This window comes from Kogia breviceps, chromosome 4, assembly GCF_026419965.1.
Source record: "Kogia breviceps isolate mKogBre1 chromosome 4, mKogBre1 haplotype 1, whole genome shotgun sequence".
In the NCBI taxonomy this organism is placed as follows: domain Eukaryota; kingdom Metazoa; phylum Chordata; class Mammalia; order Artiodactyla; family Physeteridae; genus Kogia; species Kogia breviceps.
Window position 1 is genome coordinate 51,683,070 of NC_081313.1, and position 18,845 is coordinate 51,701,914.

At 35.5% G+C, this 18,845-nt stretch overlaps 1 protein-coding gene across 3 annotated transcripts in view; it reads right to left on the reverse strand.

The window, feature by feature from the left end:
* The window catches only part of ADAMTS6 (ADAM metallopeptidase with thrombospondin type 1 motif 6), a 301,915-nt gene extending 283,677 nt beyond the window's left edge, over positions 1-18,238 (reverse strand). For 2 of the 3 annotated variants that reach the window (XM_067031055.1, XM_059062283.2), the window contains exons 1-3: positions 17,741-18,238; positions 10,493-10,867; positions 7,992-8,356 (exon numbers count right to left, since the gene is read on the reverse strand). In XM_067031055.1, the coding sequence (XP_066887156.1) occupies positions 7,992-8,356; positions 10,493-10,589 (462 nt within the window). In that variant the 5' untranslated portion in view covers positions 10,590-10,867; positions 17,741-18,238. Of the gene's footprint in view, positions 1-7,991; positions 8,357-10,492; positions 10,868-16,935; positions 16,974-17,740 lie in introns of those variants that run through there. The other variant, XM_067031054.1, reaches the window with a different exon arrangement.
* Between the last annotated feature and the right edge of the window lie 607 nt (positions 18,239-18,845).

Sequence of the window (18,845 nt, forward strand, 5' to 3'; positions counted from 1 at the left end):
TGAGCAAGGCTCCTGAAGAAAAGAGGGTGCATGCAGAAGAGAGGGCTTGTATAAGAAGTTTTGATAAGTGTCTAGAGTACTGGCCAGAAAGGGCAGAGCACTAAAGTCATGTGATGCTGGACTGTGGGCAGAAGATGTCAAAAGGTCCTCAGCAAAAAACTCAGGTTGCTGGAGAAAAATTAGAGTCAGAAACTTGGTAAGTAAATAAAATCTCTAATTTCAAGAATGGAAAGGCCCTGGAAGAAAATCCAGAGTTAGGTACTCTGTAAAATGTTTACACTCATTATCTCATTTAATCTTAATAGCTCTATGAAGTAAGTACTACTATCAGGTCTACTTGGCAGATGAGAAACCTATACTGAGCAAAGCTGAGTAACAAATTCACTCAACTATCTTTGGAGACTGGACTCTTAGCCACTATAATTCCCTTATCCTCTGAGGGTTGCTTCTTCTTTTTTAAAAGAAAAATTAATTAATTAATTTTGGTTGTGCTGGGTCTTCACTGCAGCGTGCAGTGCAGGCCCTCTAGTTGCGGCACGTGGGCTTAGTTGCGGTATGTGGGATCTTAGCTCCCCGACCGAGGATCGAACCCAGGCCCCCTGCATTGGGAGCACACAGTCTTAACCACTGGACCACCAGGGAAGTCCCCTGAGGGGTGCTTCTAACTTTGTCTATTCATTCACCAAGTATGTTTTGAGTACCTATCACACTATCACATGGCAGGTACTGTTCTAGGTGGTGGGAATACAAAAGTGAAAAAAAAAAAACAAAGTTCTGGCTCTATCATGGAGCTTACATTTTGGTGGGAAGAGGTAGAAAAAAGTCATTCATTCATTATATAAATAAATAACCAATCAGGTAGTAAGAGATGTCAAGAAGAAAAATAAAGCAGTAAGAGGACAGAAAGTAATCAGAGGACAGAGAGAATTATATAAACTATTTAGGATGGTCAGGAACATCCTCTATAATAAGGTGATATTTGAACAGAAACTTGAATAAAGTGAAGGAGCATGCCAAACAGATATCTTGGGAAAGAGCAGATCAGACAGTGGGAATGGCAAATGCAGAGGCAACAGGGTAGGAGCATGCATGCAGTATTTGAGAAACAGCAAGGAGCTACTGTGGCTAAAGGGAGGGAAGGGGAAAATGATTATGAGATTAGAAAGGTGCTGGAGGCCAGATGATAAGAGGACCTGAGTTAGGTGGGAGTCCCAGAAATCTGGGCGTGCCTAGCAAGAGCCCTACTCCCACTTCCCTCAGCATCCCACTCACCTAGACACTGCTGGCCTCAGGACCATCAGGATTAATTTCATCATGCCCCCTTTCCTTGTCATGCCAGTGCCTCCAAAATGCCAAAGATCCATCCCCTGGATTCTACTCCCCATATGGTTAAGTACATCATGTTTTCTTCTGATCCCATCTTCTACCTCCCCCCTCTACCATTTAAAACACTTCTACTGTGCCCTCTCAAACTCAAGGTCAATTATATACAAAATCTCCTATACACTCAACCTCATCTGTGAATGCTCACTTCATCTTGCTCAAACAAAAACCTGAATCTCCCAAGATAACACTCTTTCTTCCCTGTAATCTGGAATAGTGGCTACTTTCTCTCCTACATACCTCCTATTGGACCTGGAGGTAGGGTTAAGAGTTCTTGTACTCATTGCCATTTCTAAACAATTATCCCTCTCTCCTCCAAAAAAAGAAAAAAACCTTACCACCTTCAAATCCCATACCATCACCTTCTCCCTCTGCTAGCTGTAATTATCTACTGACCCAAAGTCACTTTCCTCATTCCTCAAAGATCTTAGCTTCTGGGTCATTGTCACCCTCTGCAATACCACTCCTGAATAATTGTTGACTTCAGTATCTTCTTATATCATTGGTTCTTAAAATTTGTGTGTGTGCACGTGCCCTGAATCCCTCTGAAGGTCTAGGGGTGAAGCCTGGGGACCACTTCTCAGAATAATATCTTAAATGCAAAAGAAATATATAGGATTATAAATAAAACCAATTGTAATGAAATACAGTTATCAAAATATTTTTAAAATGTAATATAGTAATACATATGCCTTTTTGTAACACTGTAAGAAGCTTTGCAATAGATCTAATAACTACTATAATTTCACAATAGTGATTAACATAAATAATATTTTAAGGAACCTGCAAAAACTGTAACACGATATGAAAATATCATTTCTATCAAGACAAAGTTACAGGTACTGCTATTACTTTACTGGCTTGTTACCTATATTGTTAACTGAAGGAAATGTTAAATTTCACTTAAGAATTAGTAAAGATAAAGATGAAATTTTCCCCATTCCAGTTAACAAAACCCCTGAATTCTATCCATAGACCCCAGCTTAAGAACTACTTACATAGATGGTCTCTTCAATCCCTGTCCTCTCACTTCCTTGGCTTCCTCTCCTTTGAATATTCTGTCCATCTTACCTTAGACTAGTCTTGCTTTAAATTCATCATCATAATCTCAACTGTGTCCTTGACGCTTCATGGCAATTATACTATGTTTCTCTAGTTCATTCAGTATCCTGCTCTCTGGGATAAATATTTCATACTTTCTCCTCTCTACTTAATCCCCTAACACCTCATCTTTCCATCTTCCATTCCAACAGAAAACAGCACACAACCTCCTGCAAACTTCTACAACCACAAATACCAACCTACCTGCATCTCATGTCCATATATTCTATATTATTTCCTGTTATTATGGATGAACTGTCCATTCTCCTAGATAAGAACAATTATTCGATTTATGTAGATGATTTCATCCCTTCTCGCCTATCAAAGAATTCACTCCAGAAATTTCTTTACTCTTTACACAGTCATTCTCATTTTTATAAAATAAAATGATAAAGACTCCCACTTCTGCCTGCAGCAACTGATCATTCTTGCTTTTCCAAAAGTCCTCAAAGTAATTGTCTATATATTCTTTACTCTTCTCCCATTCCTTCTTAAACCTACTCGCATCAGGCTTTTGCCTCTTTTCCAAACCCCGTTATGACTTCACCAAAACTGCTTTTGTCAAGGTCATCAATAACTTCTTCACTGATAAATTCAATGATTGGTTTTCAGTCATACTCTTATTTTGACTCAGCAGCATTTTTCCCTTGAAATACTTCCTTCTCTTAGCTTCTAGGATATTTGCTTGGTTTTCCTTCAACCTTCTTACTCCACTGTTCTTTGCTGTCCCCTCCACATCTTTCCGACCTCCCTAACCCCTTGGAGCACCCAAAGGCTCAGTCCTTAGACCTCTTATTTATTCTATATATACTCTCCTTTAAGCAATTTCATATAATCTCCTGGCTTTAAATGTCATTTATATTTATATAGATGAGTCCCAAAATAACTTCATAACTCACATCTCTCTCCTGAACTCCAGGCTTGCATACCCAGCATCCTATACAATATCTCAAGTTTAACATGTCTAACTGAAGTTATGATATATACCACCCCCCCAATCTACTCCTCCTACAGCTTTTCCATCTCAGTTAATGTCTGAGTCTTTCTCATCTCATGTGATGGCTGCTATTTTCTTCTAGTTGCTCAAGCCCCAAGCTTGGAATCATCATTGATTCTATCCTAACTGTGTCCTCTAAAACCTAACAACTGGCCCCCAAGTTTTCTTTCTAACCTCACCTTCCATTACTTTTCCTCTCTCTCACTTAGCTCTAGCCATGGTAGTCTTCTTGCTCTTCCTCAAACACTCTCAGATCAGACCTTTGTACTTGAAGATTTCCACCTGGAAATCTTATCCCTCAGATGTCAGTATTCCTTTCCTCATTCCTTTTAAGGTTTTACTCAATATTTTTTCTACATTAGAACTTATCAGTATCCAACATATTATGATTTTTATTTACTTATCTTATTGTGTATCTCCTCCACTAGAATGCAAGCTATACGATAAGAGGGATTCTTGTTTTGTTCACTGTTGTACTCCTAGCACCTAGAACAGTGCCTGTTACATGGTAGGTACTTATAAGCACTTGGTGAATGGATGAATTAATAATGGAAAAAGAAGACAAGCAACTATGAACATAACTAAATGAACAGAAAGTCTAATGGGGTCATTGGTCTTTTTAAACTAGTTTTATAGTCTTTAGTATCTTAGAGAGATAGAAGAAAATCATTTTTCATCAAATAAGAACAAAATATGAAGAAAGAAACAATGCAGGAAAGATGTGTTGAAAATTAGAAATATGACTGCTATAATTTTTAAATCAGTTAAAGAAAAAGAAAGCAAAAGTGGGAAAATCTCATAGAACTTAGAACAGAAAAAAAGTGGGGGAAAGAGAGATAAGAGAAGCAGAAAACCAATTACAGAATGGGGTGGTGAGGGAAAAGGAGATAAAATCACTAAGGAAATATTTTCTTAAATTTCTCTAAGTTGAAGGAGGGTCTTTAAATTGAAATCACCCATCAAATACAAAATAGGGGTCAGGAAAGAAGACCCACAGCTTCCCACATTATTTATAAAATTCTTGAAACAGGAAGGATAAGGAGAAAAGCATATCATTTTGAAAAAAAAATTTTTTTAAAGAAGAGGAAAAGAACAAGAAGCAAATGTCTATCTGCCACCCAAAATGTATCAATGCCATATTTTTAGCTCTTTAAATCTTTTCCTAAGATATAAAACCATAGAGATAAATTTGATAGCCCATATTTCCCTTTTCCAATTCTATTATCCATGGTTCTGAAGGAAAACTATTTTTGAACCTAGAATTCTATATCCAACTAAATTATTAACCAAACATGAGGGTAACATAAAGTCACTTTCAAATAGGCAAGGACTCAGAAATTTTACTTCTCAGGCACCTTTTCTGAGGTAATTACTTGAAGATGTTCTCCAACAAAACCAGGATGTAAACTCAGAAAGAAGATGTGGAACTAACCTAGGAAAAAAGAAATCCCAAGATGAGAGAAGTGTAATAGCTCAAGAAATTAATTAACCCATACACTCCAAGAAAAATGCCTCCAAAGAAGAATGGAATATATTCCAAGCAATAGGTATAAGGACTAAGGAACTGGATGAAATTGATCAGTTGGTAAAGAAATCTTTTTCTTTTTTCTCAGTAAGACAAAATAAAAGTAACTAGAAACTCCAGAAAAACAAAACCTAAATAAGAAAGCCATGGTTCAAATATAAAGCAAACTAAAAAGTAACATTATTTTAAACAACTGATAGATTATAATGTTAGGAATTTTTTCCTTTGAGTGGTGCAAGCATTGTAAAACTGAAACTATGGGTAAGGTAGTATGATTAGAAAACACTAATGATCTCTACATTGAAAACTATTTTATATAGAACAATTAAAAACAGAATTGGTTAAAAGGGGCCTTAGAAAAGTGGGATTTTAGAAAAACTTGTTTACATATTCCATTTGATTAAAAATGTAACATGATATAAAATAAGAATGAAGGCAAGGGTTACTAAAACTGGTGGGTAAAAGTGAGATGAAGAATAGGATATTTACATAGTATTTGCTCACAAAATATGTGCTCACAAATTCCTTATTAGTTCCCAAGGGGAAATAGTAACTTTAGTGGACAAACCTGGCAGACCACACCTAGATCGAGCAACACTGTAAAGCAACTATACGCCAATAAAAATTAACAACGACAAAAAAGTGAGTCAACATGGACCATGCAGTTTCAATAGGAAGCAAAGTACAACAGGTGTTAACGAATAGAAATAAGAGAGAATAAGACACACAGAAAGTCTCAATGAGGATGAAAAATAGATAAATGACACTCTGCTATCCCCTTAAGTATAGAAAAGTTTCCATTTACAACCATCTTCTCACTTTTGCCTCATCAACATCTTTCACCATTTCATCAGTAGTCACTTATATCAGCAATTCTCAACTGTTTCCAGAATTAAATTCTCTTCTAAATTTCAGAGCTATGTTTCCCAAAAGCCAACTAGACATCTTTAACCTTTGTTTCTTCAGATTCTTCACATTTACTATATCAGAGTCAATATCTTCATCTTCCTTCCTAACCCAACATTCCACTACCATTCCCTTTCTCTGCTACTAAATTCATATACAGCCTCATCAAAAAGAGAAACCTCAATCAACTTCAATTACTTTCTCTCCTTCATCCCACACCCAGTTCAATGATATTTCAATTTTTAAAAATATTATTAAATATCTATTATGTACTGCATGCCAGGGAAGAAAAATTAATGACACAAATCCTATAAATTTTCTCACCAAAATGTGGTTCAAATTCTTTCTATCTTCTCCATTCCCAGTGCCATAGTCTTGCTATAGGCCTTCATTATCTCCTACATGATCTAACTCATCCTCATATTTCCAATCGCTCCTCTTCCCTCAAATCTCACAATGGAATTTGTTTTTTTTCCCTAAATCTCAAATCTGTTCATTTCACCACCCTGTTAAAATTATCAATGGCATAATGAATGTTAATGCCAAATTTGAAGAGCTTGGTCAATGACTAGGAACAGTATTTTTCTATTGTACTTAACAGCAAATGTCATTTTAACATGTAAGAAGTTTTAAAACAGATTTATTTTGGATAATTTATCTTTATTCAAAAAGATAAATCTCTCTTGTATATAAAGCTTAACACTGATTATAGATAAAGAAGCTAGTGAGGACTGTATTCAATGTGTCTATTTTATAGGAATTAAACCCAAATATTAAAATCTAAGTAATCATTTTGACTTATTAATAGTTAAAGAAAATAGATAATCTGAGCAAATTCTTATATATACCTATAGTGAAAATTTTTCTCCACTGTGTGGTTCTTAAAACTCCTTCCAAATTTAGAACTATTTAAACCCAACTCTAATTATGTAGTTGTTTATACTGAAGTAAAAATGAGGATATGGATGTGATAGAGTAAGGAAGAAAAACAGTTTCTGAAAATGTGAGTTGAGCATCAAAATGTGTATACTCTTTTAAACAGATAAAGCTTTAATGAAACATCTATACCAGCCTGAACAGGATAAAAGCAGTAAAGGAAGTGTGAACTAGAGGAAGTAGAAGTAGAAGAACATGCTTTGTTCTACAACCATTACTATGTGCCACCTTGAACTACGTATTTACCATTAGAGTAGAATGGGCTCAAATGCCCAGGTTAGAACCTATACTCTTGAAATCCAATTTCTAAGTAAAATAAGATTTATTATCAATTTTCAGATAAATACAGGGAAAATTATTTCATAAAGAGACATTGATATAAAAGATTTTCCTTCAAGAACTTATAAACATAAGTAGGTCATAAGTAATTTTAAGCTATGTTGATTACCAGAGAAAGATAGTATAGAAAGAGACCTAAGGAGGCAATCCATGTCATGGTTTCCTGCCATAATATATACATACATACATACAATACCCTTAAGCTCCTCATAATGATTGAGTTTTCTTTATGCATTAAGGATATCTTATTTGAACAGAAAAATGTAACTCTAAAAGGAAACGTGAGGTTTCATTCATTCTTCTACTAATAATATAGGGTTTTAGAAATTGTTCTTACTTTGAAAAGTCAATACAAACATTATGAAAAAGATTATCAAAAGCAAAGGCAGGGCTTCCCTGGTGGCGCAGTGGTTGAGAGTCCGCCTGCCGATGCAGGGAACACGGGTTCGTGCCCCGGTCCGGGAAGATCCCACATGCCGCGGAGCGGCTAGGCCCGTGAGCCATGGCCGCTGAGCCTGCGTGTCCGGAGCCTGTGCGCCGCAAGGGGAGAGGCCCGCATACCGGGGAAAAAAAAAAAAAAGCAAAGGCAGCAGAAATAACAAAAAATTTTAGAATGTTACCTTCCCTAGATAAACCGTATATATATATATATATATATATATATATATATACATACACACACACACATATATATATACACATATATATGTGTATATATGTATATATTTTATTAATCTGAGGAAAGACAGTTATATTGTGAATTTATTTCCCCATCAGAAATTTAAAATTATAACATCTACTTACCAACCCAACACAGTTGCTTAAAGCCACTTTAGTTGTACTACGTTGATCTTGCAAGTATCCTGTGTAATGACAGTTGTCTAAAAAATCATGTTTCCACTGGGGTCCATCTTTCCCCCAATATTCTACTGTAAAATGTTTGGACACAAAATCTGTGTTGAGAGTCAAGTTTAGGTGAAAGTGCTTGCCATAGGCTGAAAGTTTAAAAAATAACTTAGATACTGCCTGTTGTGGATCGAAAGGGTCCATACTCCGTCTTCTCCTGGAGTGCTTATCATTCTTCACAGTAAAGCTGAGAAAAGCTCCATTTTGATCAACCCTTATTGGAATAGTTAGCTGGTAGTGTTCTAGATAAGTCAGGAATTCCTCTTTGTAATCACAAGGCAGAGAATCCAGAAAAAACACATGGAAAAGAAGAAAATTTAACAGAACAAAGAAGTAGCAGTATAAACAACAACTACATTGCTTAAAACTATGCATCATTATATGTGAGGCATGGACAAAAAATGTTATATTAAACAAAAATGAAAGAGTAGAAGTTTAAAATCTCAAAATGAATTAAGTTCCAAGTATTCCACTCCTTAAAAAAAATTCTAAAATTATTTTGAAAGGCTATTTTTCTTTTTTAAATCTAATTTTAAAGACATGAATTCTAAAAGCTAAATTCTGCAGTAAATATGAATATTTTATATTGAAACAAAAAACAGTGAAAAGTACATATATGTAAAAGAACAGAATTTCATTCAGATAAAATATGTTTATGAAAGTTAACCAAAAGAGTTTACATATAATCTCTACAGTCTTGTAGAATTTTTTTTTTTTAATTATCACTCACAACGTAAAATATAGCAGCCACTTTGGAAAACGGTCTGGCAGTTCCTCAAAAAGTTAAACACAGAACTACCACCTGACCCAGCAATTCCACTCTTAGGTATTTTTACAAGAGAAATGAAAACATACATTGACACAAAAACTTGTACATGAATGTTCATAGCAGCATTATTCATAATAGCCAAAGGGGGTAAATAACACAAATGTCCATCAATTGACGAATGAATGAATGAATGAATAATACGTGGTATATTCATACAACAGATTATTCCACAACAGAAAGGAATGCAGTACTGATACATGGTATGACATGAATGCCTTCATAATCAAAATTCATTACCTAATACTATAAAAACATTATGCTAAGTGAAAGGAACCAGTCACACAGAATTCCATTTATATAAATATACAGAATAGGCAAATCTCTGCAGAGAGAAATAGGTTAGAGGTTGCCTAGACCTGGGGGTAAGTTGGTTTGGAGGGAACTGGGGAGTGACTGTTAATGACTTCAGAGTTTCTTTTTTGGGTAATGAAAATGTTCTAAAATTGATTGTGATGATAGTTGTACAACTCTGTGATTACATGGTATGTATACTATATCAAAATAAAGTTGTTTAAAAATTATCAGATTGACAAAAAATTCAGGGGACTATTAAATATATTTTCCTCACTTAGGTGTACTAAATATTACCAATCTACCTTCTTAACCACATCTTCCTTTAGCTAAATTTATCACTAAGGTTGAACCAAATGTCTGCAAATTGCTTCACTGTCTACACATGAAGTTCATCCACAAATATAAACTCCCATGAAACCATGACCAAATGAAAAAAACCTGAAAAATAATCTTTATTTCCCTTCTCATAAATAAGAGTTCATACTAAATGCTATGGCTTTGTTGATCTACCTTGAGAGCCACATTTTGTACATATAGACTTCTAGATATATACATCAATCTATAATAGCCTTGAAAATCTGGCTCATCAGCACCAAAAAAATGAACTATACATTCATGGGAGGAGAATCCAAAAGGTATGCTTTCAATAATTCCATAAGAATTGGACTGGTCTATGGAAAACAAAATGACCTTCACCCCTGGGACCTCTGTTAAGATCTTTTCTATGATATGAAGTTCAATTTTATGGATTAAAATTATAGGGTCCTATGGGTTAGAATTTGAAAAGTTGAACTTCTTATAACTCTTACTCTTTTATCCAGCTTCCAGTCCTTACATCAGAATTCTTAAGTTTGGAAACATATTTTTCCACTAAAGATCCATATTAGAAGGATCTTATATCAGAATTTGTCTGCTTTCTTGCTCTTTTACGAGAAAACCTTTGGATTCCTTTTGAACGTGACCTTGCCTGTAAATCCTGGCAATGAGTAACCCTATTAAAGTTTAGAATTCAGAAGAAGAGGTCTAGGTCTATCATCTTCTAAGAAAGACCAGTCAACTCTAAAATGCACTGGATATTAAATACTAGTAGGACAAGTTAAACAGACTCTTTTAGAGTCATTAACATTTATGAAACTAGTACTGAATTGACACAGTAGTCCTCCGCTCCTACCGATATACATCCCAAAGAAAATGTTCATCCAAACTAAATATTCAGTCTTTTCTTGTAAGATTAATAGCAACGTTTTTTTGTCAGTTTCAAAAGCAGGAATCCTACCTTGAGAACTGTATGAAAGCCTGTGGTCACCATGAAATTCCGATGAAGCCATGATGAGGCTCAAAATCCAGGTCAACGTCTTCCACAAAATTTCCATAATTTAGAAAACTGGATGATTTTTTAGAGGGCTACCTATGTGCTAGAGAGTCAATACCATGCCAAAATCGAAGCATAACAATTTTATTTCTTTAATACTTCTTGCAGATTAGTTATTAGATATTCCACTGTTTAACGGGTATTGTTTTCCAACATCCTGTACTTTCTTCTGTATTTGGATTCATTTTCTCAGTCCAAAATTTAAAAGATAATGATGGTAAAATTTTCATAAGCAGAGCATTAAGCTGATTAGTCACTAAAGTATGGCCATTTTTTAACCTAGAAAAAAAATATTTAAGTTAACTGAAAAATATTTTGAATGGACAGATCTATATTGCTGAATGCTTGGCAAAGGACATATACTACAAAATAACATAATTAAATCAAACCATTGTTGTCCTTCATAGTTTAAATAAACATTCACAAGACGACCAAATTAGAAACCTAAATGGTTAGCAGGATAATGCCAAAGCTACTTAATAATCAAAGAAGGAACCTGAAGAGGATTATAAAAATTCTTCTTAAAACTTTGAAGGTAACAATGTGTGGGTATAGTGACTAACCTTTTGATAAAATAAAAACTAGGCTGACTTTACAAAGTTCATTTTGTGAAAATGATAAGCAGTATGTGATTGCATTCCTTAACATGCTTTTCAGTACACTGCTGTCCAGAAATTGATTTGTTGCTTTATGAGGCACCTATCATTTTTTTCTTACAGAGTAGATCTACAAATACACAGTGGCATTAAGCAGCTGTCTGTGAAAACTCAGACAGTAGCATAAACTAAATTTCTGAAAAGTTGAACCATATTTACTGTAATCCTTGACTTTATCTGGAAGTCTTTTATGACTCATAAAGCAACACATATGAGACAATTTAAACTATCTAGAATGTAACTGTAAAGAAAAGTAGTTCATTTTCTGAAAAGAACTTTTAAAAATTCAATTCAGGTATCACAGCAGATTTCATGTCCTATCTCACATACTTTTCTTTTGACTTACAACTTCAGAGTCCGTGAATTCACATTTTATACAGAACACTGACATACTTGGCTACCTGATTTCCCAGCACATAGCACTTTAGAATAATAAAATAACAAAGGGACTAGAAACTAGCTCAGTAAAAGCACAAAAGTGACAAAAAAAGAGGAAAAACTACAAAGTAGTTTTAGAAGCCCAAGCAATACAGTTGGAGGTAGAGACAAATAGCCCTTATGTAGCTTAATAGTTCATATTGTGTATTACGACTGTGTTACAGCTGAATATCTGATATTCAAAATACTATGCCTAAGTCAGGAATAAAAGTTTAAATTACTTTTAATAATGTAACTTATTGTTATGACAGAGAAGTACACAAAAGATACTAGATTTTCATCCCAAGACCCTAATACATGGGATTATCATATAATAAATCCTTACATATTTGTTGATTGAAAAAAATGGATGAGTAAATGAATGAATGAATTAATAGTGATTAAAATAAAATCAATTTAGGGATAGTAAAGGATATTTAACATTAACTGTAAAATTAACTTATTTGGAATACTTCATTCCCTATAGTGCTAGAAATATTGTTATTACAACATATAAAACAACCACAACCATTTAAAGTTCCTTATATCTGTGTCTACAAGTTATTAAACTGCTAAGCCTTGGAAAAACTAATTCATTAATCAACAACTATTGTCTTACAATGTTTTAAAAATGATGTTATAACAACATGGGGATAAGAAAAGATTAAGACACAATCCTTGCCCTTTAGGAGCTCATAATCTAAGGAACAAAGAAAAAACTCAAGACGGACTGACATATGCCATAATAAAGTTATAAAAGGTATTAGAGGAGATCAGATGAGGTAGATGACTTCTGAGTCTGATGGGTGAAGGAAAGTTTATGAAAAAAAGTAGCATTTCAGATAGACTCTGTAAGATGAACAGAATTTCACAAGTCAAATTTCTGGGGGCAATCATTACAAATTAAAGAAACAGAGTCCACAAAGTCTAGATGGAAAGAAAAAAATGGAAAATATTATTAGTAATAATAGTAAGTTTGGTTCGTATGCAGAAGACTAACAGGTAATAATATCTAGAAAGGTAGTTTAAGGTCAGGTCCAAAAATAAAGAGAACTTTAAATATATGTTACTTTTAATATTCACAAGCAATATTTACAAGCAATCTTGTAAAGTAGGTATTATTGCCCCTGTGTCACGAAGATGGCCCCAATGATTCTTCCTCCTAAAATCCATGCCCTTCTGTAACCCCCTTCCTTTGAGTAATTTGATCCTAACTAATATAATACCTCAAAGGTGAGGGGATGTCACTTCTATGATTAGATTACAAAAGATTCTGACTTCATCTTAACAGTAGACTCCCTTGTCGGGCTTTGATGAAACAAGCTGCCATATGGAGAGGCTCACATGGCAAGGAACTGAGAGCAGCCTTCAGATAACCACTGGCTAGGAAATGAGGCCCTCAATGCAATAGCTTGCAAGAAACTAAGTCCTGAATATGTGAGCTTAGAAGCATATGCCTCCCCAATTAAGTGTTCTGTGGTGACCTTAGTCCTTGCCAACACCTTGACTGCAGCCTCGTGAGAGACTCAAGCACAAGATAGAGCTAAGCCATGCCCAGACTCCTGAACCACATAAAATTTTAGTTAATATGTGTGTTGTTTTAAGCCACTAAGTTTATGGTGATATTTTTTGCACCAATTGATAACTAATACAGCTGCCAATTTACAGGTAAGGAAGTTGAAGTCATAGTGGCCACACAGCTCGAAAACAGCAGAGCCCAGAGTCATACATAAGACTATCTGACTCTAAAGTCTAAATTCTTTCTATTATATCACACTTCCACTTTAAGTCACTGTAATTTAAATATACAATAGCAGTTGCATACAACCAGTATCAAAATAGATATTCATAAATGATATGTTAATTAACATGAAATTTTAAGCAACTTGATACACAATAACTGTTTCATCTCAAAATTTCTTCTACAATGATTTAGGCAAAACAACAGGCACTATATGTCCTTTCGCAGGCAAAAATCTATAAAGAGATTAAATCACACTGTCATTCAATAACAGCACAGTTGACCCTTGAACAACATGTGAGCCAGGGGTACTGACCTTCTGCAAAAATCTGAATATTACCTACAGTTGTTGGCCCTCTACACACATGGTTTCTCCATAATAGATTCAACCAATCAAGGATAGTGTATTACTGTAGTATTATTATTGAAAAAAATCCTTGTATATGTGGACTTGTAGTTCAAACCAGTGTTGTTCAAGGGTCATCGGTAAAGAAAATAATCCAGTTATCTTGATTCCCAACCTACTTATGTACAGTCTCCAGCTCCTTAACAGTTGCTTCATGAACATTTACTCTTCATTTTTTTTTCAGATCACTTGAGTGTTTTGCATAAAAATGTCTGACATTAAGTGAGTCCCTCATATACTTTAATCTTCCTTTAAAGAGGAATATATAATTAACACATTCGAGTTAATTTCTAGTAGTGGTGACAGATTTGTATTGAATCACATTCATCCTATATTCCTGGGCTCTGAAACTGACAAACTTGCAATATAATTACCTGGGTTTAGGGAACAACCCTTTTTTTCCCCCTTGAGAAATTTCCTGCTCTTCACAGTTTTTTAACCTCCACTCTTACCACTACTAGACTGTCCTGTAAGCGCCCAAGTTAAGTAAGCCAGAAGTCTTGAAAGAAAAGGTAGTATGTAACTACCTGGTCAAAAGTACACTAACATTTGATTTAAGGACCTGCAGTAAAAAGAGCACTGATGCATATTAGAAAGGGCAGGAGCTTTGAAGTTAAGCAAATCAGAGCTACAGTCTTGGTTCCACCACTAGCTACAGTATCTGGCACATGGGCACTCAATAAATTTGAGTTTGTTTCTCCTTTCTCACTCCTTCCTTCCTTCCCCACATTTTTCAAGCCTCCAATGCCAGTGAGGAAACTTAACAATAAGTAAACGAGTGGGCTCAAGTTCAACTAAAATCAACAACAACTACCATAACTAACCACTCTTAGTTACCTACACAATAAAAATGAACGGGTGAACCTACTTTCTGATACCTACTGAAGAAGTTAATCTCGACATCATAAACATATATGTATAGGTACTAACAGATCCAGATATAGTTTCCAAAATTCAGATTGATGTTAAAATAGTACATAATTACCCAGAAATCATAATTCATTAACTCCTTACATTGTACAGCAGAAGCATTAAGCTGTGGAAAGCACAAAGGTTTTGAGTCCTGTCCTGACTACAGTTTACCTAACTTTTATAGATGAGATGTTTCCTAGATTACACGTGATGTAAAGTGTTCACATAGTTCATTTTAATGGTTAAATAAATATTAGTCCTTTTCTCCTTGTTATCTGACTCATCACTTTTCAAAGGCCTTCCTTCAAAAATAGTTTCATTTTCCTCCTTCCCTTAAATGTGGAATGGTTGGATATGATGATGGAATCAATCAACTAGATTGTATTGTCTTTTAGAGCAAACAGTAAAGAATTTAAGTCATGGTTACTGGGCTTACAACTATTTTAAATTTGAAAACAGAATCAGAACTTCCATTTTACATTGATTTCACATAGGCATTTTTCCCTAAGACAAATGCACCAACCAGTAAAGGGATCATTTAACAGCTTCCATGGATCAAAGCTACACTAAGTAGAAATAAGATCAGACAACTTGCACTTTATTGATTCCCTCAGTAGTCTGCCCTGGTTGAAGGGTACTTACTTGTCTTTTTCCTCTATCTTCTTTACTTCCCACTCAAATGATCTAGGAGTAGCCAAGTAACAATTTCCTTTCACGAACTATCATTATGGAGCTATAGAACATGTATAACATCCTTCTCAACTTCCTTCATCTTAACTCCGGATATTTCTTTTAAAGCCGATTTTGTCTTCACAGAGGAAGCAACAATATTATGCTTCCTTCAGGTACTCAATTTTTATATGTGAAAATTAACTTTTCATCTCATTTTCCATTTATTCACTCAACAAATATTTATTGTCACCTACCATACAGCAAGGCTTGAAGTACAAAAGTTTCCAGATCAGTTATGAATTTTGCGAGATTGGTTTCCAAGGAAAGGTGCAGTTAAAGAGACTTAAAACTTACTAACAAGAAAAGCAAATAAGCCAAAAGCAAAAATACAAAATATTATTCTACAAAAATCAAGGCCCAAATTACATATAGTCCCAAACTGTTTTTTTCCAGATGGCAAGTTAAATATATGTTATCCGTATTATAACTTCTTTCCTGAAAAACAGAAACACCTTTTTCTCTTGACGTTAGCTCAAAATGTTGATAATCAACTATGCCCTTTGGTAGAACCAAAAGAGCTATCCACTTCTTCCACCTTTTACTCTTCTCCCACCAAATGTTCCAAAGAATGTGCTACTAACTGTCTTAATATGTTAACTCTCTTTATTCTCTCACGAAAGTCACACACAGGGTAAGATTTGGCATAGGGGCCCATCCACTAGTAGTTACTAATGCTTGCCAAGGAAATGAAGAGGAAGTGGTAAGAGTAGACAAGAGTAGGAATTAATCTTACACGTATTGGCCCAGTCATGAAAAATATTAAAGTATTTCAGGTCTTGAGGGTAGAGGTTTTTGCCCTTGAGAATCACAAAAATATTAATACCACAATACAGATTTCATTTGCCGCCATTTGTGAGAAATGAATGAAGTTGATTTGTTTGAAATCAACTTATTTGCCTCTATAGCTATTCCTTAAAAGCCCCAAACACCAATGATCACATATAAACACTAAATTAATATAAACCAGAACTGCAGCTACCACTTTGGTGAAACACAGGAAAACAATTATCTCCAAAATTTATTTTCTCAATTTCCTTTCAACTACACCAGTTTTATGTTACCTTTCTTTCCCTGTCATGAATTTTGAGAGCTATCATTCACACATCTAAGTTTCAGTCTAATCAACATAAGCTAAAAAAGGAAAGGAAAAAAAAAATTTGTCCAAGAAATTTGAACCTAAAGGAATATGTTGGAAATCACACTCCAGTGTGTTTTTAAAAGTTCCAAGCAATAGTTCAGTTTCCCCTTTCCTCCCTCGTTCTGCACACCCTCGCCCACCCACCCCCATCCCACTTCACCCAGACAGAGGGTAACAGTCTGAGCTGCCCTGGTTGAGTTGATCCTAAAGTTAACATTCAGCAGCCCATTTCCAGACAGCAGCGCTAAATCTATTTGGATAAAACGCGTGTGACCCAGACAGTTGGCATTTGGCCCAAACGCGTTGCACCGGCAGCTCAAATAAAAACAAGAGTAAGAAACTCACTCTCTTGTTCCCTCTCAGTGCGCTTTCTCACTCTCTTGCTCTCTTTGCCTCCAGTACAACAAGGAAAGAAATTACCAAAGACAGGAATTGTAGTACACATTATCTGAAGGCAGCTTTCCAATAAACCCTCCAGCACAAACCCCTCCCCAATCTCTGAACTTTGATCCCATATACCATATATACAGACATACCCGATATTCAAGGCTCCGGAGGGTTATGAGTCTAGCACGTCCCAAGTGGCCAAAAGTAAATCAAAAACACACATTTCCATCTCTTTGATTAGCCTATTAAGAGCTTAACATATCTAGAGCATCGGGACTATAGCTAGCATATTAATTCTGCCCTCTGAGCCCAGGCATAAAATATGCACTTGTCTGACTAAGACACTGACTTGAACTATAAAATGCAGAAGGTTTTTCTTTAAGAAAACTGAAAATCAGATTAAAATACACATCATTATTACTTTCCCGATTACTATTTGGTGATTAAAGACCACAAAAATCATCAAGTCATACTTCACAAAACATGTCTATTTGTATAATAAACGTATATTTTTTTGCATCATAAAATATTTGCAAGACCCAGAATTCTCCAACCCCCGACTAGTCTGGAGTTAAAAGATTTCTATCTGTAAAATGAGTTCAGTCAAGCTCACTCATTGCCATTTAAAAAAAAAAAAAAAAGAAAAAAGAAAAAAAAACACACAGAAAAAAGTTTCCTACGCGTTATTCGGAAGACAAGCAAAGCACAAGTTTTAATTTAAAAAAAAAAAAGTTTTCATTGAATATTGTGAAGTCTTCCTTACCGTTTTCATCTTCAAATTCTGATAAAAAGTAAGTTTCAAACAATAGAGATTGCACTGGACGACTCACGTACTCCCTCTCCTCTTTTTTTTTTTTTTTTTTCTGCCCCCCTTTGCAAAGCCACAGCAGTGAGTTAGTTATTCTGCAGCCAGAATAAAACCCTATAGTCTGGCTAACCCGGGCTTTAGAGAACGGACTTTCCGATTTGGCAGAAAAAGAGATGCCTTCAATACATCCAGGCTATCATCCTGAGATGCTGCCTTTGCAAACCCCCTTTCTCTCCCGCACCCCCTCCCTCCAAAAAAAGGGGGGGGAGAAAAAAAAGAAAGGAAGGAAGGGGAAAAAAAGACTTATTGGGGGTGGAAGTGGTGCCCTCTCTTCCTGGACAGCTTAGTGCCTTTGCTATGCAAATAACATGTGAAGAGCATCAAAAGGTATCAGGAGAAAAGAAGACAAGAGGAGCAGGAAGGGCAGCAAAGTTTTGTTGAAGTAGCCCTAGATCTCACTACCGGCCCCCAGCCAACTTGAATTGCAGCAGTAGAAAATTTTGGCAGCTTTTCCTCGGAGGCAGAGCACACTGACGTCAGTCTGCAGATGTGCCGGGCTGCGTCGGGTGCGCATGTGTCCTGGGTCGTCACGTGGAGGGGGAGGGGAGGTAGAGGTACAATCGGGGTAACCAACTACCAGCCATTCAGAAGGGTTTAGACAATGTCAACTTTTCCACCCTGTGAATGAGAGAAATTCTGGCCCTTCTAACCTCAATCCCCTTCCCCACTCCGCCTCTTTTCCTCCTCCTCCTCTAACCTCTTTTAGAAATTCTAGCCTGGTTTGTGATTAGTTGTTTCTTGGAAGAGGGAAGGGGGAGGGAGGATGAATGGCTTTAGATGAACTAATGTCACTGTAGTGCCCTTCTCCGTGTATTTTTTTTAAAGTCCACGCAACAATAATGTTAAAAGTTGCACATAAACAGTGTCTGAGGAAGCTATAGTAAACTTCAATCAGTGGCAGATTTCAAGACTCGGTAGCTACATGTGCACAAAATGCCTTTTTTTGTTTGTTTGTTTGTTTTCTAATATACCTCAACAAGTAAAATTGCCACCAAAAGGG